At 49.3% G+C, this 20,151-nt stretch overlaps 2 protein-coding genes across 5 annotated transcripts in view; one reads left to right on the top strand and one right to left on the bottom strand.

The window, feature by feature from the left end:
• The first annotated feature begins 6 nt into the window (after positions 1-6).
• On the top strand, positions 7-13,563 carry KRTCAP3 (keratinocyte associated protein 3). 3 transcript variants are annotated; one of them, XR_006595870.1, is made up of 8 exons: positions 7-138; positions 288-472; positions 560-619; positions 790-996; positions 1,124-1,258; positions 1,341-1,453; positions 6,714-6,952; positions 12,999-13,563. XR_006595870.1 is itself a non-coding variant. In XM_045054801.1 (7 exons), the coding sequence occupies exons 1-6, from the start codon at positions 111-113 to the stop codon at positions 1,446-1,448; spliced, it is 723 nt and encodes a 240-aa protein (XP_044910736.1). In that variant the 5' UTR covers positions 7-110; the 3' UTR covers positions 1,449-1,453; positions 6,714-7,287. The 3 variants fall into 3 exon arrangements, 2 of the variants coding, with proteins under 2 accessions (XP_044910736.1, XP_003984431.1); XM_045054801.1 differs by lacking the exon at positions 12,999-13,563 and having other exon boundaries at positions 6,714-7,287; XM_003984382.4 differs by lacking the exons at positions 6,714-6,952; positions 12,999-13,563 and adding an exon at positions 1,574-1,659.
• Positions 1,737-20,151, bottom strand: part of IFT172 (intraflagellar transport 172) — a 35,565-nt gene continuing 17,150 nt past the window's right edge. For both annotated transcript variants that reach the window (XM_003984381.6, XM_019827754.3), the window contains 32 exons: positions 18,018-18,154; positions 17,675-17,782; positions 16,236-16,320; positions 15,840-15,932; positions 15,266-15,343; positions 14,794-15,042; positions 14,536-14,614; positions 14,218-14,338; positions 13,917-14,061; positions 13,102-13,191; positions 12,415-12,512; positions 12,109-12,244; positions 11,907-12,023; positions 11,443-11,585; positions 10,536-10,629; positions 10,358-10,422; positions 9,982-10,162; positions 9,638-9,747; positions 9,399-9,528; positions 6,825-6,923; positions 6,549-6,658; positions 6,362-6,425; positions 6,156-6,242; positions 5,749-5,865; positions 4,799-4,909; positions 4,277-4,396; positions 3,672-3,767; positions 3,391-3,450; positions 3,208-3,306; positions 2,732-2,885; positions 2,102-2,193; positions 1,737-1,894 (listed from right to left, as the gene is read on the bottom strand). In XM_003984381.6, the coding sequence (XP_003984430.1) occupies positions 1,805-1,894; positions 2,102-2,193; positions 2,732-2,885; positions 3,208-3,306; positions 3,391-3,450; positions 3,672-3,767; positions 4,277-4,396; positions 4,799-4,909; positions 5,749-5,865; positions 6,156-6,242; positions 6,362-6,425; positions 6,549-6,658; positions 6,825-6,923; positions 9,399-9,528; positions 9,638-9,747; positions 9,982-10,162; positions 10,358-10,422; positions 10,536-10,629; positions 11,443-11,585; positions 11,907-12,023; positions 12,109-12,244; positions 12,415-12,512; positions 13,102-13,191; positions 13,917-14,061; positions 14,218-14,338; positions 14,536-14,614; positions 14,794-15,042; positions 15,266-15,343; positions 15,840-15,932; positions 16,236-16,320; positions 17,675-17,782; positions 18,018-18,154 (3,558 nt within the window). In that variant the 3' untranslated portion in view covers positions 1,737-1,804. The remainder of the gene's footprint in view (positions 1,895-2,101; positions 2,194-2,731; positions 2,886-3,207; positions 3,307-3,390; positions 3,451-3,671; positions 3,768-4,276; positions 4,397-4,798; positions 4,910-5,748; positions 5,866-6,155; positions 6,243-6,361; positions 6,426-6,548; positions 6,659-6,824; positions 6,924-9,398; positions 9,529-9,637; positions 9,748-9,981; positions 10,163-10,357; positions 10,423-10,535; positions 10,630-11,442; positions 11,586-11,906; positions 12,024-12,108; positions 12,245-12,414; positions 12,513-13,101; positions 13,192-13,916; positions 14,062-14,217; positions 14,339-14,535; positions 14,615-14,793; positions 15,043-15,265; positions 15,344-15,839; positions 15,933-16,235; positions 16,321-17,674; positions 17,783-18,017; positions 18,155-20,151) is intronic.

Genomic DNA, 20,151 nt, shown 5'->3' with positions numbered 1-20,151 from the left:
GGGGCGTGGGGTTGGGCCTCCAGGTGGCAGCCGGGCGGAACTGGTAGGGAGAGCGAGGGAGGGGCCGGGGCCAGGTAGAGCTGCCCTGCGGCGGGGCGAGGAGGGCCGAGATGAGGTGCTGCCGCCTCTGCAGATTCGGTAACTTCCGGCCCCGGTCTCGTTCCCCTGCGTCCGCCGACGACCCTTACTACGGCCCCCCCCCCCCCCCCCCCCGTTCACGGGGCGGCCACGAGGGGCCCTCCGGTTCCTTTCCCGGCTCAGGCCTGCCCCTCCCCCGTGCTTTGCAGACGCGGCCCGCGGCCCCCGGCGGCTTATGCGCGTGGGCCTGGCGCTGATCCTGGTGGGCCACGTGAACCTGCTCCTGGGGGCCGTGCTGCACGGCACCGTCCTACGACACGTGGCCAATCCCCGCGGCGCCGTCACCCCGGAGTACACCACGGCCAATGTCATCTCCGTGGGCTCGGGGCTGCTGGTGAGCGCGGCGGGGGGCGGGGCCGCGGCTGTGAGGGAGGGGGGCGGGGCGGAGAGAGGCGCGGGCCTCAGGCATTGTATCTTCCAGAGTGTTTCCGTGGGACTTGTGGCCCTCTTGGCATCCAGGAACCTTCTGCGCCCAAGACTGGTGAGGGGATTTTTGGAGCTTTCGTGAGGTCTTGAGTCAGGGAAATGAGGACCTGACTCAGCTTCATCTTCAGGTGGGAGGAGGAGCCTCAAATAGAGAAACCAAGGTGTCTTAGCAGTGGGAGAGTCCGCCACTCACAGCTGCTCACCCTGATCTTCTGCCCCTGCCAGCACTGGGCTCTCCTGGCACTAGCTCTGGTGAACCTCCTCTTGTCTGCTGCCTGCTCCCTGGGCATCCTCCTTGCTGTGTCACTCACTGTGGCCAACGGTGGCCGCCGTCTTATTGCTGACTGTCATCCAGGGCTGCTGGATCCTTTGCTACCGATGGACAAGGGGTCTGGACGCACTGACTGCCCGTTTGACCCTACAAGAATCTATGTGAGTGCATGTTTTTTTCAGCCTTTTTGCAGTCTACAGGGCCTTGGTCCTGCCTTTTCAACCACCCCTACTTGCCACTCCTGCCCTGCTCCCTCTCAGTTCCCCACCCTCCCTCTTCACCTTTTAGGATACAGCCTTGGCTCTCTGGATCCCTTCTTTGGTCATGTCTGCAGGAGAGGCTGCTCTATCTGGTTACTGCTGTGTGGCTGCACTCACCTTACGTGGGGTTGGGCCCTGCAGGAAGGAAGGGCTTCAGGAGCAGGTAAGGAAGAACAGGAAGGGCTCATTCAAAACAGACTGCCTGTAATTCAGGGCAGGAGTACTAACTCCATCCTCCCCTATAGCTGGAGCAACTGACAGATCTTGAACTTCCTAAGTGTAAAAGACAGGAAAATGAACAGCTACTGGATCAAAATCAAGAAATCCAGGCATCACAGAAAAGCTGGGCTTAAGACAGGTAATCTATGGAGACTGTGGCCTGGGAAGGCGTGGAGGCAGGGAACCACTCTTAGAACTGGGTCATGTCCCTTGCCAGGCTGCTTGCCCTCTGACCCAGGTTCTCCCTTCTGCGGAACAGGTGCTGATCCAGAGGTTCAGTACACAAGGTTTTCCACCTCCCCAGGATGACATAAACAGTTATAATAAAATAACTCTTTTCTTCTACTTGATTATGGTTCCTTTTGGGGGTTAAAGGGCAATGGGCTGATATTGGGGATGACCTTGATCGAAGAACACAATGGTTTGGTCTGTTATCTACAAGTCTTTAATGAGGGAGAGAACCCAATAACTCTTCCTTGAATTCTATCAGTTACTGAAAGGAAAAGCTGGTGCTAGGTAACCCTCCACACCACTGACTAATGAATTTCAGCACATCCTGGCACACTGGGCTGTGGGAGGTCTGTGGACAAACAGAAGAACAGGAGAGGAACTCAGTGCTAAGAAAAAGCATTCCTTCTATAAGGAAAATCAACCCTATCTTAGTATGGGGAGCAGAGTTCAGGGTTGCACCTGCCTTGTTGACATTCCCACCCACCCTTCTAGTGGTTTCTTATTTTCCTTCAGTGCTATTCTCCCTGCCCCGACCCTTCAAGTCTCCCTCTCTAACCTTGATCGCCATAAGGAACTTATTCCAGTTGTCCTTGTTAGCTGCCTTCCCTGGCCGCTTAAATTCAATTTTGTTCCTCAGAATGGGGTATCCTGTGGGGGAAGAAAAAAAGATGAACTGGCATTTGAGGGGGAAAACAAAGAACAATTTAGGAGCAGGAAGTAGAATGTTCGTGGCACCTGGCTGGCTCAATTGGTTGAGCATCTGAGTCTTGATTTTGGTCCAGGTCATGATTTAAGGGTCATGGGGTCGAGCCCCATGTCAGGCTCCATGCTGGCCATGGAGCCTGCTTAAGATTCTCTTTCTCCCTCTCCCTCTGCTCTTCTCCTCTGTGCATACTCTCTCTCAAAGGAAAAAAAAAAAGTTCTGCCTCCTTTACTGAATCACAGTAAAATGTTTTTTTTATTTTTTATTTATTTTTTTTAACATTTATTCATTTTTTGAAAGACAGAAAGAGACAGAGCACGAGAAAGAGACAGGGGAGGGGCAGAGAGAGGGAGACAAAGAATCCGAAGCAGGCTCCAGGCTCTGAGCTGTCAGCACAGAGTCTGGGAAAACACTTTCTTGAACCTGCTGTTTGCCCCTCCTTTCCACCCACCACAGAACGTTGGGTGCTGTAGGGTTCTGTACCTGTAATGAGGCAGGGTAGTGCCCGAACTCCAGTGCTCGCCGCCACCAGGGAAGCCTCATAGGCACCGCGCTCATCCCGAGGCAGAACCTGCTCCAGCCGCTGGTCCATTGAGACTGTGAGTACCCAGTCTCGAACCTCTTCTCTCTGAGCCTCCTGGGAAGGACAGGGAGCAGCAGCCTCCTCAGCACCAGCTTCCACAGCAGGCAAGTGGAAGGCAGCGAGTTTTACTAAGCTGCTGTCCTGTGCATCATTTTTTACCCATACATGATCCTCCTTGGATGGCGTTCATGATCACCATCTTAGTTTTTTTTCTCTGCTTCTACTTTCGTTGGAGAACAGTGAGGGCAGAAGCCCTTCCAAAGATGTTGCTATCTCATGGCCATTATAAAGGTTAGGAGGGCCAAAATAAAGTGTCCTCCATTCACAACGTCCTAATACCAGTGAGGCCTCCCATTCTCCAATCTTGTGCCCTTACCGGTACGTGCTGCTTGGCTGGGAGTGGCACCTCAAAGGGAATGTCTGTATCCTGAAAGTCACAGTGGTCAAGGGCATCCAGAGTCCCTTCTTCGATTGCCTGTGGAAGAGTGGGCAGCCATGAGATAGACACAACTTGTGACAGGCAAAACTTCCCACCCTCTGGGCACAACTTTATGCTCACATCAGTCAGATCCAGAAAGCGGTTGAGGAAGATGAATGCCATGTTCTCCCAGCCAACTGCCTGTAACAGAGGAAAGTTGCAGGTGGGAGCCAGCAGCTGGGCTTGGATGCTGCTTTTCCAGGATGCAGGGGGAGGAATTCGGGAAGTCACAGGAAAGCGATATCCTCCATAACATCAGCCCCACCCTCAGCTTTGCTCTACCAGAGCACACGGGATAGTCTACCTTCCTTCCTTTTGATTTCCTTAATTCCTCCGCCACACCCTTCCTTGTCCCAGCTCACCTTGGTAGCAATGCCAGCTTCATAGAAGGCCTTGTCTGCAGGTAGTAATTGCGTGTGGCGTAAAAGTGAAACAGAAAGCTGGGCAGCCACAGTTTCCTACAGAGTAAAGTCAAAGCATTATGATCCTGGTATGGAAGGGACTGAGCTACCAGGCCAGTGATCTTATAACTAAGGCAGAACCAGAACCAGAAAACCAACAATCCGTATTAAATTGGTCTGGATCTCAAGTGGTTCTAGGTCTTAGCTTTTTTTCATATGCACAAGAGAACTGGGCCTAGATTATTTCTATTATTCAAGTACACACAATAAATATACAATATACTATCCTGAGTAGGCCAAAGGTATGTGTATATTGTAAGAGATCAACACAGAAGTTGTGGGATTTGAATGTTTAAGCATAATGAAGGTGGAACTGTGTGGGTAGAGCCCTGAGAAGGTCAAAGGAGGAGTCAGGAAGAAAACCATCTCAGCAAGGGTTAAAGATTTCTTTAAACAAGAGAAAGTAGGAAAGAAGTGGGTCAAGCTTGAGAATCCAGAATTTGAATTCATTCAACTTCATACATCTAAAGATGTGTCCATAAGACTGGGCGCTACCCCCATCTCACCAGCTGTTTGACACTCTGGGCTGCCGAACGAGTGGCATAGTAGTGAGCAATCAGCAGCATCGTCTCAAACTCCTCATGGGCTGGAGAATTTGCCTCACTAGACTTCACCAGGTTTTCACACTAGAATAGGAAGACAGCACAGCCTGGGTCAGGGGTCAGAGGAGTGCCAGAGCCACCTGGACAAAGGTGTAGGCCATCTGAAGGTAAAGGTATATGTTATTTATTTATTTTTTATAAAATTTTTTAACGTTTATTTTTGAGAGAGAAAGCCAGAGTGTGGGCAGGTAAGGGGTAGAGAGAGGGAGACACAGAATCCGAAGCAGGCTCCAGGCTCTGAGCTGTCAGCACAGAGCCCGACGCAGGGCTCGAACTCACGGACCGCAAGAACATGATCTGAGCCGAAGTCGGTCGCTTAACCGACTGAGCCACCCAGGCGCCCCTAAAGGTATATGTTATAAAAGACGTGAGGACAGGGACAGGCAGAGTGTTTTTTTCACTCTGTTGTGGACCCGACTTCCTCACCAAGTTGAAGAGCACATCCCGAAGATCAGCCCAGTTGTGATAGGCCTCAGCATTGTTGGTCCCTGGTGAGCTCACCATGTCCGTGAAGATCCTTTTGTAGATGTTGAAATTCTAGAGGTAATGGGGAAAGGAGAGCTGAGTGAGAAGGGATAACTAGAAGAGAAAGTACACATGGGCCCAAAAAGGAAACCAGGCTTTAAGTGTGTGGGGGGGAGCGGGGGAGGAGCTAGGGGACAGTGATGAAGAAAGTGTCGATCATTTTCAGAGAAAAGAAGAATAAGAAAATGACTTTCTTACCAATTGGTGCTTTGAGTGTGGGCAAACAGGTGAATGTGAATGCAGTCACGGTGTTAATGGGCTGATATTCTAGAGAGCTGGGATGCTCAGACAGGAGAGCAATGTTTAGTCTCTTTAGGAAGTTAATGAGGCCCCAGAGGTGTGTCCAGGATTCATCTCTGAAAGACTGTTCCTGCATTAGCTAATAGTATGAGGATGCTGTTGAATGCTTCCTCAGATGGTAAATCCTGCGAGGCTGTACATTTCAGAAGAGGCTGGCGGGAGAAGGGGGGCTGTCTCTGGGCATGATGCTTTCAAGTTTTTTTGTTTGTTTGTTTGTTTTAATGTTTATTTTTGAAAGAGACAGAGACAGCATGCAAGTGGGTTAGGGGCAGAGAGAGAGGAAGACACAGAATCCGAAGCGAGCTCCAGGCTCCGAGCTGTCAGCACAGAGCCCGATGTGGGGCTCGAACTCACAAGCTGTGAGATCATGACCTGAGCCAAAGTCGGGGCGCTCAACCCCTCAACCGACTGAGCCACCCAGGCGCCCCAAGGGCATGACGCTCTCTTAAAAGAATCCTTTGAGAAGACCATTCCTAAGGGAATGGGTGGTTCTGAGGAGAAGGTAACAACTTCCTTGAGGGGAACATTCACCCCAAGAAGCAGGCGGGTACCTGTGGGTTAGCAGGGGCTCCGTGCTGCACATACAGGGTCAGTGCCTGGCCATAGTCACCCTCTCGGATCAGGTGAGTCGCATACAAAGCCACATACTTGTGCAGAATCTTGTAGTTCTGTCCCGGGGATGGAGGAAAAGCATGGGGAAGTTGGGATCAGTAAGAGCAGGCAGTGAGGGTGGGGTGGTAACTTGAGGCCGTGGATTTGTTTAGGAGGCCAAGGCATATGCAAGCCAGGCCCAGCTAGGCCTCTGACCCCAGTTTCAGGAGTGTGGAAGACTGACTCTCTGATGCTGGTTAGGGATCTCTGGGGTTGGGCTTTGGAGGAATTAAGAGAGAGACAGCTCTGGGCAAGTGGAGCCAAGGGAAATGTCTAGAAGGGCTGGGGATGGGAGAAAGAGCAGTACCTGCTTGGTGGCCGTTTCAATGCACTTGTCCCATTGGCCCTGCTCCACATACAGATCCAAAGCAGCTACCACATCCACACCCACCAGCTAGGGATCAGTGGAAAAGACAGAGTTAAGAGGCCAGATGACATGAGCGGGGAAAGGAGGGAGAGAATCTCTTGAGTCTCCATGCATTCTCCCTCTTGCTAACTCTCTGCCAGTCTCACCGAGTCCACTTTGCCCTGGTTCTTGAGGAACTCTTTATAATGCTCGTCCACATAGTCTTCGTACCTGTGAAGATGTGCAGAGATCTAGCACTGCACGGTCCCGGGATGCACACCCTTCCCATGAGAACTTCCTCTCTTTACAAAAGGAAGTAAAAGAATTTCCCAGTAGAAGGGGTCAGAAGCTTACCGGGGATCTAACTCCTTGGCCACACGCTTGGCCTTGTTCCACTCCTCACCCTCAATGAAAGCATCGATCGCTTCCTTGACTAAGTCCAAGTTCAGATAGAGCTCTGCAGCCTGCACAGTGGGGAAAATGGAGCTCGGAGACCAGCTTTCTCCTCTGTTTCTGCAGAACTGCATGGGACACTGCCAGGAGCCCACCTCACACACCCTCCTGGGTGTAGCTGGTACTGTTCCACCCCCTCTGTGGAATCTACTTCTTCAGTCCCAGCACTCTACTTACTGCACTGTACTTCCTGATTCCAGTCAGCTGGGGTCCCACAGCCCGAACTACTTCCAGACTGCGCTGAGGAGGCAGAAACTTGATGGCGAGTTCAGCTGCCTGAGCGGTTGAACGGAAGATGACAATGGGTAGGAGAGACAAATACTGCTGGGCGCCCTCAGCCTGATCTGTTTTTTCCTTCCAGTTGTCGACAGTCTCTCTAGCACTCGCTTTCACCTTCTACCCTCCTGGGCAAAGCCTGTCTCACGGTCCATCAGAGCCTTTAAATGACCATCAGTGGACCTATCTGTTCCTCTTAGCTCCTGCTCTGTCACATACTCCCTTTGATGTCTGAGGTCACTGCATTTGGTCCTGCCACGTCTGACAAACTGGTTTCTCGAGTTCTTTGTCACAAACAGAATCTTGGTGGTGCAGGTATAGCGAAAGAAGGAATTCTGCAACTGTTTGTGCTGGGCTTTTCTTGTTAAAAAAATTTTTTTTTCAACGTTTATTTATTTATTTTTGGGACAGAGAGAGACAGAGCATGAACAGGGGAGGGGCAGAGAGAGAGGGAGGCACAGAATCGGAAACAGGCTCCAGGCTCTGAGCCATCAGCCCAGAGCCTGACGCGGGGCTCGAACTCCCAGACCGTGAGATCGTGACCTGGCTGAAGTCGGATGCTTAACCGACTGCGCCACCCAGGCGCCCCTGTGCTGGGCTTTTCTTTTTTTTTTTTTTTAAAGTTTTTTTTAGCATTTATTTATTTTTGAGACAGAGAGAGAGCATGAACAGGGGAGGGTCAGAGAAAGAGGGAGACACAGAATCTGAAACAGGCTCCAGGCTCTGAGCTGTCAGCACAGAGCCCGACGCGGGGCTCGAACCCACGGACCGTGAGATCATGACCTGAGCCGAAGTCGGATGCTTAACCGACTGAGCCACCCCGGCGCCCCGCTGGGCTTTTCTAAGACTCAGTTTCTTCACCCATAAGAGTGATGGTTGGTCCAGATTTGTATTGTCCAGAACAGAAGCCACTAGTCACATGTGGCTAGTCCCAACTTAGATGTGCTATCAGCTTAAATACACGCTGGGTTTCAAAGACTTAGTATGAAAGAAGGAATGTAAAATATCTCAATAAATTGAGATAAATAAATATCAATAATATAAGCAATCAATAAAATATTGAGTTGAAATGAGTTTAATGTTGAAATGAGTTTAGATATATTTGGTTAGATAAAATATAATTATTTTCTTGTATTTCTTTTTACTTGAGTATGGCTCCTAGGAAATTTTTTTTTTTTTTTAAACTTTACTCACTTTTGAGAGACAGAGTGAGCATGAGCGGGGGAGGGGCAGAGAGAGAGGGGGACACAGAATCCAAAGCAGGCTACAGGCTCTGAGCATTTGGAACAGAGCCTGACGCAGGGCTTGAACCCACAAACCATGAGATCATGACCTGGGCCGAAGTCAGATGCTCAACCAACTGAACCACCCAGGCGCCCCGGCTACTAGGAAATTTTAAATTTACATGTGTGATTTACCTTTGTGACTTGCATTTTATTTCTATTGGACAGTGATGCTCTAGATGATTGTGGAGACACCTTCCAACCCTAAAACTCAGTAATTCTACAAATCCGAGCGTTCTATACGTTTACTCTATTTCCACTGTGATGCTGACGTCCTCACCAGATTTTAATTTCCATGTACATAGTCCAGTTTTAGCTACAGTCTATGCTAATCCTCCTGGTCTTTCCCCCACCTATATATGCCTCACTTCACCTGCCAAACCCTTCAAAACTTAAAGTGCCCCATCCAGGAAGCTAATTTGCAGAAGGTATAGCCATGCACAGATGCCAATAAACAATGCTCCAGGGTAAAATATAGCAGATGCTTAATAAACACTTGCTGGTTAAATCTGCTAAATTTTGCATAACCAACCATCAGTCCTTTCTACTCCCCCGCCTCCCCCCGCCAATGTCTAGGGGCTATTCAATTACAAGTCCTCAGAAACCAGAGGGAAATTCTGCAGGAGAATCATCACACCAATTTTATTTAGGAAGCTGAATCAATCTCACCACATTCACAACTCTGAATCTACGATGCATCATTTAAAACTTCACACGTACCCCAATTTCTAAGATATTAAAATGCAATTATATATGTTTTAGAGTTGATGAAACATACTGGTTTGACTTAATCTGCTAGATGCTTCTCTTCAGGAGCTGCTGGGTAGAGGAGGAGCCTCTGCTTTCTTCATGGCCTCCATCCTCCCTCACAGAGCCTACCTGACCCCTCCCAGCCCAGAGGTCCCATCCTTCTCTGAACCCCAACTTGGATCGCACCCTTTAAGTCTTCACTGAGATACACAACTGAGCCGCGTTAGTCTGACTTCCCCAATTTCTGGCCATTAAGGTTCTGCCTTAGAACCCCCCTTTTACAGCTTTCATTGCTCTAGCATCTCATAAGCACTCAGTAGATCTCTGCTGCTTGAGTAAAAACGAAAGACACAGAAGGAGAAAGAGGAATGTCCGAGGGGGAATGCTGAGTGTGAGGGCGGCCCGGGAAGCGGAAGGCCAGGAAGGGTGTAGTAGGTCTTACCTTCATCCAGCACTTTTCCATCAGGCTGCTGCTTCCTGAGTCCCGCACCTTGAGGTAGCAGTCGACCGCACGGCTATACTCTCCAGCCTGTTCCCACTGTCGAGCTTGTTCCACTAGCCCCTCCATACCCCTGATGAGATGAGAATACACATGACCAGGAACAGGACAGGCAGTGTGGCCTATCCTGTGCATACTGTGTGACCCACCCTGCCAACACTTGCTGCCTCCCGCCTTCTTACCTGGCCCCCTTCTTGGTAGCTTCCCGCTCATACTCTTCCTGCAGAGCCTCCAGCTGGCCCGGCACATAATCCTTGCAGATCCGCAGGGCATCGCTCCATAATCCAGCCTCCTGCTCAGATTTCCAGGTATCAGGGAAGCAGAGGCAGGCATGACAGCTTCCCACTGCCACACAGGTGCTATGGGCCACTGATCCCTGGGTCCTTGGACCTCTCTTCTCTTTGTCTCCTTCTTCCTCCCCAGTGCTAACTTCCTGGATCTCTCCTAGTAGCAGGGGTCGGTGTAGTACTCTCTGGGTTCTCATACCCTCTCCCCTTCCCTCATGGCTCTGAATCCAGTGCCCCACCTTATAAAAATTGAGGGCCAGGCCCGGTCTCTGGGCCCGAAGCAGCAGCCCTTCTGCTTTCTGAAAGTCCTTCTCCTCCAAGGCCCCCCGGGCCTGCCCCACGAGCACCTCGGCGACGCTGTCTGGATCGTGGGCCTCAGCCACACGCTGAGCTGCCTCCCAATCCTGGTTATGGACAAACCTGCTCCCAGATGAGGACACAGGAGAGGCTAAGTGTAGGACTGAGGCCTCAACAGTGGGAGGCAAACAGCCATGTCACTGAGGGGAGGATAGAAGATTTATCGGTACGCGGTTCAGAGGAAGGTGAAGGGGACCATGCAAGGTCCTGGGACTGTGCCTGGGAGGTCAGGATTAAAGAATGTATGGGGTAACTCACATGAGAACTGCTTCCTTGGGTTTACCAGCCCTGATGAATTCAGCTTCAGCCTCTTCAAATTTACCCTGTAGGGACAGAAGGGCAGCTATACATGATGAGAAGCAGATTGCCATCACAGGCAGCCACGAGAGGGGAGGAGGTCAGGGTCAAAAGCAATGGAGAGGGATCACATCCATACCTCATCCTCCAGGTACATAGCATATCGGAGATGAATCTCAGGGGTTTTGTGCTTGAGGGCCAGCCGAGAGAGTTCAAAAGCAAATTCAAAGGAGCTGAAATGGAAGGTGCAAGTAAGGTCTGCCTACTCAGTACTTCATTTTATAAGAGAAGAAGACAAACAGGGCAAGAGAAAACAGAAAGGGCAAGGATGGGGGGAGGAAAAAGGACAAATGAAGAAAGGTAATCCATATGAAGTGATAGAGAAGCACAGAGAAATGTAAAGGAAGACGTGGATCAGGAGACACTTGGAAAAGCCTGTGTGTCCCGAGACCAGCTGACGTTAGGAGCACGGGACCGGCACGAGGCAGGGGACAGGAGTGAGCTTCACAGCACAACAGCTGCCAGGGTAGCAAGGGCTCCTTGTTCTCCCACCACCTCCTCCCAAGCCACAACTTCATTAGCAGAAAAACACTCTCTCAAGAATGAGTAAGACGACCCTCAGCAATCTGATTTGATACAGGATTATTACTGGTCTTCCGTAACATTTGCTTAAGAAAAGCGTTTTGCATTTAATAGAATCATACTTCCATTCCTCAAGTAAGTTACTGGATTAGTGCACTTTAGCTTTAAAAGCTGTTCTCTCTGGGGCACCTGGCTGGCTCAGACAGTAGAGTGAGAGACTCTTGATCTCGGGGTTGTGAGACTGAGCCCCATGTTTAGAACAGTTAAACAAACGCTCATCCGACCCCCAAGAAATAGGAGCAGAGCTACTAATTCATTCTTGCCTCTCCATCAAGTTCTACCAAGGATCTCTTCGCTCTTGCCTCAGTTTTTAGAAATGCTTCTCAGTTATACAACAACTTTTCTTGTCTATACAGAGGATCTGACTGGAATGGGGCCAGTGGAGAGAAGACTTAGGGCCTCACCAGTTGTCAGCAGCGTGGTCAATAGCAGCTTCCAGGAGTCCCAGCTTATTAAGCAGTCTAACTGCAGACTCTCCTCCCAGGCTCTTTGCCCACAGATAGGCCACGTGTTTGTGGGCATTAGTGCCTCCATGAGCCTTGGCCACCTGTGAAGCAAAGCCACTTGGCAATCCTCCCATGCAGGGACACATGGCTGCTCCCTTCTCACCTCTGACCTGACTTCAGCTTTGACAAGGATCAAGTATTTCTACTAGAACAGCAGGGAGAGGCCTAAGTTTCAGGGTCTATTAACCTGCTTAGGGTCCAAGGATGAGTTTTAGGTAGTCTACAAACCATTCATATTACGTGTGAAATTTTGCCGATAGGTGTGGACATTTTTCAAAGATACCCACTACTAGTTCAGAATTAGTTACCTGAGAGTGGGAAAGAGGGGTGGCCATATCCCCAGTGTGAACTGGACTCCTTACCCGGTAGGCCTCCTCCCAAAGCCCATTGGAGCGGTACATGTTCACTGTTGCCTTCCACTCCTGAGCCTCGAGGTAGTGATACTCAGCCTCCTGCAGTCGGCCTTCAGCCTCCAGCTCCTGGGGAAAGGTAGGTCAGGATGGAGAGAGGGGGCCATGGAGCCTGTTTGGGGGAGATATGGGCAGAGACAAGAGAAGGGCTCACCTTGCCCAGGTGGAGGTGTGTGTCACTGAGGAGATCTGGGTGGTGCTTCCCTACCAGGCGGATCATATCATCATACAACTTGTGCTTTTTGAACATGGTGATGGCAAGATCAGGCTCTTCCACTGTCACGTAGAGCCTGGGGATGGGAGATACACCTGGGGCCTCCTAGACCCAGATTCCTGCCGCCAGAGTCATTCCTAAGAGACCCTGTCACTGCCTTCTAGGCAGAGGGCACTTATCCTCAGACACCTTCCTCCCTGCAGCCCTGAAGCCTCCTCCCACACCCGCTCTGGGGCCGCAGCTCACCTTTCGGCCTCACGGTACTTGCCCTGCTTCTCCATCTCCTGAGCCTGGGTGATGTACAGCACTGACACGTCTTCTGGTCTCATGCACTTCATCGCCAGCTGTGCAGACACACAGAGCCAGAGTAGCCTCCGGTGCCAGTTTCCAAGGGAAGCAGAGGGATATGCAGAGCAGCCCGGGAAGCCGGACTCTGGGACGAGTCTTCTCAGGAACTCTGAACTTTCCCAACAACCATAGGAGTTCGGTTACTGTTGCTTTCCTAGTCATCCCAGGGAACTCCAAGTCCATAAGGAGCAAAGTAAGAACTACATTCTGCTCAGGCAGAAGGGTCAGAGATGCCCTGTGCTGGGGGCATCCATCTCCATTCCCATATTCCCACTGTATCCACCGGGTTCAGGAAACAGATGCGAAACAAAGTCGTATCTGTGACCAGGGCTTGGGGAGTGGTGTTTCAGATGCCCCAGCTCCTGAGCCCGTCATGCCCGCTTCAGAATTACAGGTTTGGGAACAAGGGCCTCTTCATCCTTGCCTTTGCCTGTGGCTAGGGATCAAGGTTCTCCTGACTTCATTCTGGTACTCTTTCTCAGCTTTCAGGGAACCCAGTGAAGGAGGAGGAGATCAGAGACCAAAGAAAGTGGCAACAGACGCTGAGAGGTGGGATTCTCTGATGAACGCTACCCCTCCCTCTACCTTGTGGGCTTGCTCCCAGCGGCCAGCCTGAGTGTACATGTCGATTGCATCTTTTGTCCGGTCTCCTTTGATGTAGAGCTCCTCGGCAATCTGTGGTTGAGAGAGGTAGACACAAAAGGCCAAGAGCAACAGAGTTAAAGCAGCCTGTGAGGGAAGGAAAGAACAAGCCTCAGCTGGGATGGAGGAGAGCTGGGGATACTACTATTGTATAATAACAGAGAAGAAAAGATGACAATGGGGGTCTCACACCTTCTACTGTTTTGAAAAAAAAACAAGACTAGCCCAAACCAGAATGGGGAAGATGGGAGCTTAAAAGGGCTGTCGGTTAAGCATCCAACTCTTGATTTCAGCTCTGGTCATGATCTCATGGTTCGTGAGATGAGCCCTGCATCCGGCTCTGTGCTCCCAGCACGGAGCCTGCTTGGAATTCTCTCTCTTCTCTTTCTGCCCCTCCCCTGCTCTCTGTCTCTCAAAATAAATGAATAAACATAAAAAATAAATAAATAAAAGGGTCTCCCGTTTCTGCAATGTAAGGCAATTCTACACTGTAACTATGATGGAGTTACCATGAAGAATCACTCATGCTAGCATAGGAAGAGAGCTGGACACTAGCTTTATATATTTGGGAGAGGAGTCTGTGTCATGATGGAATGAAGGAAGGGCAGTAAACTGCTTTCTTCCCACTCAGGTGGCTGATGCGGCTGGGACCCAGAAAGAAGGACATGGTGAGGTAGCCCCCACTTCCTGTTCTGGGTTCTCTCTTTGTTAATCCTGTACTGCGTTGCCTCAGGCTGAAGGAAGGGACTCTTCCTCACCTCATACTCCTGCAGAGATGCATAGTGCTGGGCCACACGGGGATAGTATTTGGACGCAGTGTTCTGGTCCTGTAGATCTAATATATAAATTGCCTTCTTCCACTGGCGGGCACCCAGGGCAGCCTCAATTGCTTTAATGGAGCACCTGGCATAGTTGGGAAAGGCACACGTATGTATGAGAAAAGAGGAAGACAGATGGAGGCAGGGAGACACCTCAAGCATACTCCAACCTACACTTTGTGATCTCTCTTCTTCTAGGCCTGGGTGCCCTTACTTGCCCCATCACCTTGCACCCCTTTACCTGGCTTCAATGTAGTGATTAATGGCTGCATCAAGCTGCTTCTGCTGCACCAAGTGATCCCCCCATGCCTCTTCCAGTCGCACCACTTCCACTGGGAATGCCAATCGAGCCAGCTCCACCGCTGCCAGAGACAGTGTGCTCGGTTAAGACTTCTGGGGATGGGACTCAGGAAAAGAAAGACAGGAAAATGGGGTGTGGAAAACAGGTGAAGTGGAGGAATGGAGAACTGAGCCGGTCAACCTGAACAGATGCATAAAATAGGTGCCAGGGGACTGTCTGAGCAAGTAACACTGAAGACTGGATTGGTGGTGGTAGTACCTTTCATGAATGCATTGCCTTTACAGTAGCACTCCAGGGCCCGCTGTGGATTTCGAATCTTCTCAAAGAGATCACCTGCCTAGTAACACATACCACATTACTACAATGATAGCCCTACCACCCAAAGAATCAAGTATCAGCCCCCAAAGGAGAAGAATCTGCAACCAGTCACAGAGGGCTATGTACTCCAGGACTCCTTGGGTAGGAGGGGGCACTGGGCCCTGGAGATAAGGGACAGGAATGGGAAGCCAGCCATACCCTTTCATACAGTTCCCCCTTGATAAGGGCTGCAGTGATATGTTCTACCAGCTCCGTGTTGGCTAACAGTTCCTCCCGGGTCAGCACCAGTCGAGCAGCTTTGGCAGGGAGCCCAGCTTTGAGGTAGAGGCTGATGGCTGCTAGTCCATCCCCTTGGCTCTCCTGTAGTTCACCTGCTCGCTCCTCTTGCTGAGTGTCCATCAGCCACTGGTAGTAACCCCGGCGCAGCTTCTCCAGGGCTGGGTGCCCCTGGACATGCAAGAGAGGCAAGAGGAGTCACATCCCTCCTTCCTGCCCTGCTGCTTCCCATGCTTCTACAATCCCACTGTGACAATGGAAATCCTCCTGGTCACCAATGTCCTAACTTCCAGCCCCAACCTTGTTCCAGTTGCTATAGCCTCCTTGACGAGAGGTTTCTGATATTGGTGGAACTGAGTTGTGGGCACTGTGGAGAAGACAGAGCTGGTAGTACCTTGGCCTGAGCCACTGCGATACACTCATCCCAACGATGTAGCTCCTGGTACATGTCCATGGCCTCCTCAACGGCATTCTAGGGGAACCCGGGCAGAGCAAAGAGGGGCACCAGGAAGACATGAGGATCAGAAATCACAGGCTCTCCTTAGCCTCGCTAAGATGCCAGCCCATGTGGATTAAAAGCCTCATCCTCTACTTATGCACAAGCGGAGGTGGGTTTATTATGAAATTAAGAGACGCTTAACGCCTCAGGGCACCTTAGTTGCAGAGCCCCCATTCCAAGGTATTTTTTCTTAAAGAGGGCTCCTCAAATTGTGTAAGCTTCAGGCCCCACAAACCTGGATCTACCTCTGTGCGCTAGAATTGCCAGGACAGGCTCTGGAGTATAGGGGGAGATGGCAGACAGTCGATGAAAGAAAAACGTAACTGTAAGGACTAACGCAGAGGGGTAAGTAAGCGTTTAATTGTACAAACCTGTCTAAGTGCTCTCCCCCAGTGCTCGTCCCTCAGTTTGTTTTGCTTCCCCCCGACCCTGGTCCCCTCTTCAATCTGGTCCCCCTTCTCCCCATCACCTGTTCCAAGAAGATCATTTCAGCCAGCTTGTAGTTCTTTTCCAGCATGGCTAGGCGTGCTCGGACCTGGTAGAAGTCTGTTCCTTCTCCACCCTATGGGGAGGAAAAAGGTTCTGGTTATTCTGCTGCTGCAGGAGCCATTCTGTCTGCGTGAGCCTAGACAGGAAGGCTAGAGAGATGAGGAAGCTGAAAGATTTAGAAGCTGAAAAACTTCATGGGGCTTAGTGGAAGAGGTCTGGCAAGCAATTCCAGAGTGGTCCGACTCGAGGGTGGAGGTGGGATGGCCGGCCAGAACACAGGAAAAGAGCCATGGCTGGAAAGCTAGGGATCAGGGTGCTGAGCATGAAGAGAAATCTCAGCTTGAGAGACTGAATGATTCAGGAGGATAATACTTGCATATTCCCGAGACACTTGATCCGCAATCTCATTGGTCTTGTGCAGGAATCGAGCTTTTGCTACATGGCCCAAAGCAGAAAAGCACCTGTAGTATGGAAGCAATAATGGTAATAAGCAGTATTAGTACAGAATCATCATGAATTCACTGGCTCAGCAGATATATACTGAACACTGATTATGTGCCAGACACTATTTTTGCCACTTGAGACACAAGAGGGTAAGATAGACGAGGGCCTTACTCTCAGGGAATTTAGTTTCTAGTGGAAACAAATAATTAGCAAACAAACAAAGGTATTTCAAAGAATGAAAAGGAAAATAAAGTAGTGTGATATCACATATAGACAGTTAAGCTGGTAGTCGGAGAAGGCCTGGGGAGCCGACATTTGAGCTGAGACCTACTATAAGAAAAAGTCAGTCACGGTGAGATGGGGAAAAATTATTCCAGGCAGAGGGAACAGTGAGTGTAAAGGTGCGATGGCCGGAGTGAGTTTGGTGTGCTCAACGGGCGGCTGGAGACTAATGAGCAAATAGGTACCTGGTATAAGAAGGAAGCAGAAGCCATATACTGTTGGGCCTTAGGACACGGCAAGGAGTATGGGTCTTACACTAAGTACAACTGGAAGGTTCTGAGCAAAAAAAAAAAAAAGACATAATCTAATTTGTGGTTTAAAAAGTCACCTGAGCTCTCACGGGATGATGAACGGATGGTAGGGGTGTAAGAACAGTATCAGTGAGACTAATTAAGAGGCGTCTGCGACACCCAGGTAGGAGAGGTGTGGTCTGTTCTAGGGTGGAGACAGTAGAGCTGGACAGTGAGAGATCCAGGGTATGTTCTGAAGATGCTGGGTCAGAGCCCCTGGGACTAGCTGGCAGCCTAGCTGGGAAAGAAGGGATACAGGACTCCCACACAAAATGGCAGCAACAGACGTTTACTGTGCACTTTGCACAGATTCTCTTACTTTCTTCACTGCCACCATGGTTTTCTTTACCACTCAATGAGGTAAATTCTATTATTACCCCCATTTTACATACAGGAAATTGAGAAACCAAGGCTTGGAAAGGATAACTGAACTGCAGGTTATACAAGTTGGTAAACGGAGACAAGACAACTCGAAGTCTGGAGACCCAAGTCTGTCCTACTAACTACACTCCTAATCCGTGTTTGTAAATACACAGTGATGCATGGATTGGAGGATATGGGTGTTAAAACTCTGAAAGGGCACCTAGTTACAAGAAGGGGAAGCAAAAGCAGTAAAAGACATACTCTTAGAACCCAGGACAGAAGAATGTTTGGAGTAACTACATGCAAGGGTTCTAGGATGACACTGTTGGCACGGGATGGAAGTGGTGTCTTGGCGCTTGGAGGAGCGGTCCACAGGCAAAATGCCCACTGGCCATCCTTCCTAGCTGCCCAGCACCTCAGTTCTGGTCTACCTCACCTCTCAGCAATGTGGAGCTGCCTTGCCTCTAGTGCCAGTTTGCTCAAGGTTTTCCACATTGCCTCTGTTTCTGGGGTCATTTCCAGAGTCTCCAAGAAGGCTGTTGCCCTGAGGAGAGAAGGAAGCAAAGCAACAGTCCAGGGTCAGCAAGACACAGAAGAAGGCTAGTGAGGGGGCAGGGGGAAAGGGGTAGGGAGGGTCAGGCAATTGTTTGCCCTTTTTGTCTAATCTCCTCCCACCAGGTTCTTTTTAGATGTGGCCGGTTTTACCACCCATTCCAAGTCCTCCTGCCTCAGAACCAGATTCTCCCACCACCTGGCAGGTTATTAGCCCAGACCCTCACCGGGTGTAGTTGCCGTCATCAATGGCTGTTCCAAACTCGATAAGGCCCTCATCCAGTGTGTAGGCGACTGTAGTCACACCTTCAGTCACCATCACCTCGGTCTTCCCCCCGCCTCGCTCCAGGCCTATGACCTCACCCTGTAAAATTTCAACGTCCCCCCCCCCCCGCCCCCAATTCCAGGTTGGTGTTTCCACCGCCCCCACTGTAGAACAGACCCACCCTAACCCAACCCTCCTGTTCACACGTCGAGGGAATTACAGTGGCCCTTGTTTGCCTAACATTTAGTTTCTTTAAAGCAGGTAAAAATTCCTGATCTACGGTAATATCCTTGGGTTAAAGTACACTCATAGCTGTGCCAGCACTAACGCCTGGAGGTAAACTGACAAAATGCGCATCCCCTTCTGCTTCTAGCTTGAATCCTCTTGTTAAAATACAACTTCAACCTGGGACATACTTTATAATGCATTAGTTGCTGAGTTCATCTGAAGAAATCACTAGGCATGCTTCCTACCTCATCTCCTACTGGAAGGAAGGAGGGAAAGAAGGAAGGGAACAGGGGAGAAAACAGAGGGAAGGGAAGGAGCAAAGGGAAGAACAGAAAGAAAAGAAGGAAAGAAAAGAAATAAAGAAAGAGATCAGTGTGCTAAAACCTGAGCAGGAAAAAACAGAAGCTGAGCAAGTAAAAGGGTACAGCTGCCCTGAAGGCACACACTTATGGAGAGAATAAATCATGGGTCCTCCAGCAGGATAGGGAGGCTGAATTTGAGACTCCCTCATGAATACTGGGAGCCTCTCTTCAATAAAGGGAACAAAAGTTATTAATATGCCTGATTCTTGCAGAAGCAAACAAATCATCTCTGCAGGAAAACAAATCCATTTTAGGCCCTTAAGATTCTAAAAGTTTATATTCAACATAACATGAGCTCAATAAAAAAAAGTACCAAAATACAAGTTAGCCACTATAAAGGAGGAAATAGTAACTACAGCAGTTTTGGACCTCCAAGGATTTCTGACATTAAAAATAATAGTCATGATGGGGTGCCTGGGTGGCTCAGTCAGTTAAACATCCAACTTCAGCTCAGGTCATGATCTTGTGGTTTGTGGGTTCAAGCCTTGAATCAGGCTCTGCACTGACAGCATGGAGCTTGCTTGGGATTCTCTCTGTCCCTCTCTCTTTCTGCCCCTCCCCAACTCGTGTGCATGCATGCTCGCTCTCTCTCAAAATAAATAAAAATTTAAAAACTTGAAAAAAGATAGTTACGGGAAAAAGTTACGGAATATAAAATAAGTGTAAAACGTTTAAAGACCTAAAAAATGAAATGATAAGTTAAGCAATAAATAAGAGATTATCAAAAATGGCCATGTTGGGCTCACTTTGGTAGCATATATACTAAAAAAAAATGGCCAGGCAGCCTGGAGAAAGAACCAAATAAAACCTTATGGAAAACTTAATATTTGAAGGAAAAAAACTCAATGGGTGGTTTAAATAGTAAATTAGACAATGATGAAAGTGAATTACTGAACTTTTTTTTTTTAAGTTTATTTATTTGGGGGAGAGAGAGAGTGAGCAGGGGAGGTGCAAAGAGAGAGGGAGAATCCCAAGCTGTCAGCACAGAACCCAACGTGGGACTCAAACCCACAAAACGGTGAGATCATGACTTTAGCTGAAATCAAGAGTTGGATGCTTAACCGACTGAGCCATTCAGGCGCCCCTGAAAGATTTATCTTAAGAAATAATCAGGAATGTAGCCTGGAGTGAGAAAAAGAAAGGGAAATGAAAGAGAGGTTACAGAGGCACAAAGACAGGACACGAAATTGAACATATGCCTAATTAGAGTCCTGAGGGCAAGACTAGACAGAGCAAGAGAAAAAGCAACGTCTGAAGAGATCACGGTTGAGAAACTGCCAAGCTTGATGAAAATACGTGTACTCACAAATATGCCACATACCACACAAATATATGAAGCAGGCTAAGTAAAAGGAAATAGTGAGACATTGTAATGAAACTTCAGAACACTGACGAAAGAAAAGACTTTAAAAGCAACAAGAGAGAAAAGACAGAAAGGGCTATTAATAAACTTCTCAGAAGAAAGGAAATCAGTCAGTGAGATGGTATTTGCAAAAGGCTAAGAAA

This window comes from Felis catus, chromosome A3, assembly GCF_018350175.1.
Source record: "Felis catus isolate Fca126 chromosome A3, F.catus_Fca126_mat1.0, whole genome shotgun sequence".
In the NCBI taxonomy this organism is placed as follows: Eukaryota; Metazoa; Chordata; class Mammalia; order Carnivora; family Felidae; genus Felis; species Felis catus.
Note: the sequence above shows the minus strand (reverse complement) of the source record. Positions and strands in the feature narration are given on the sequence as shown.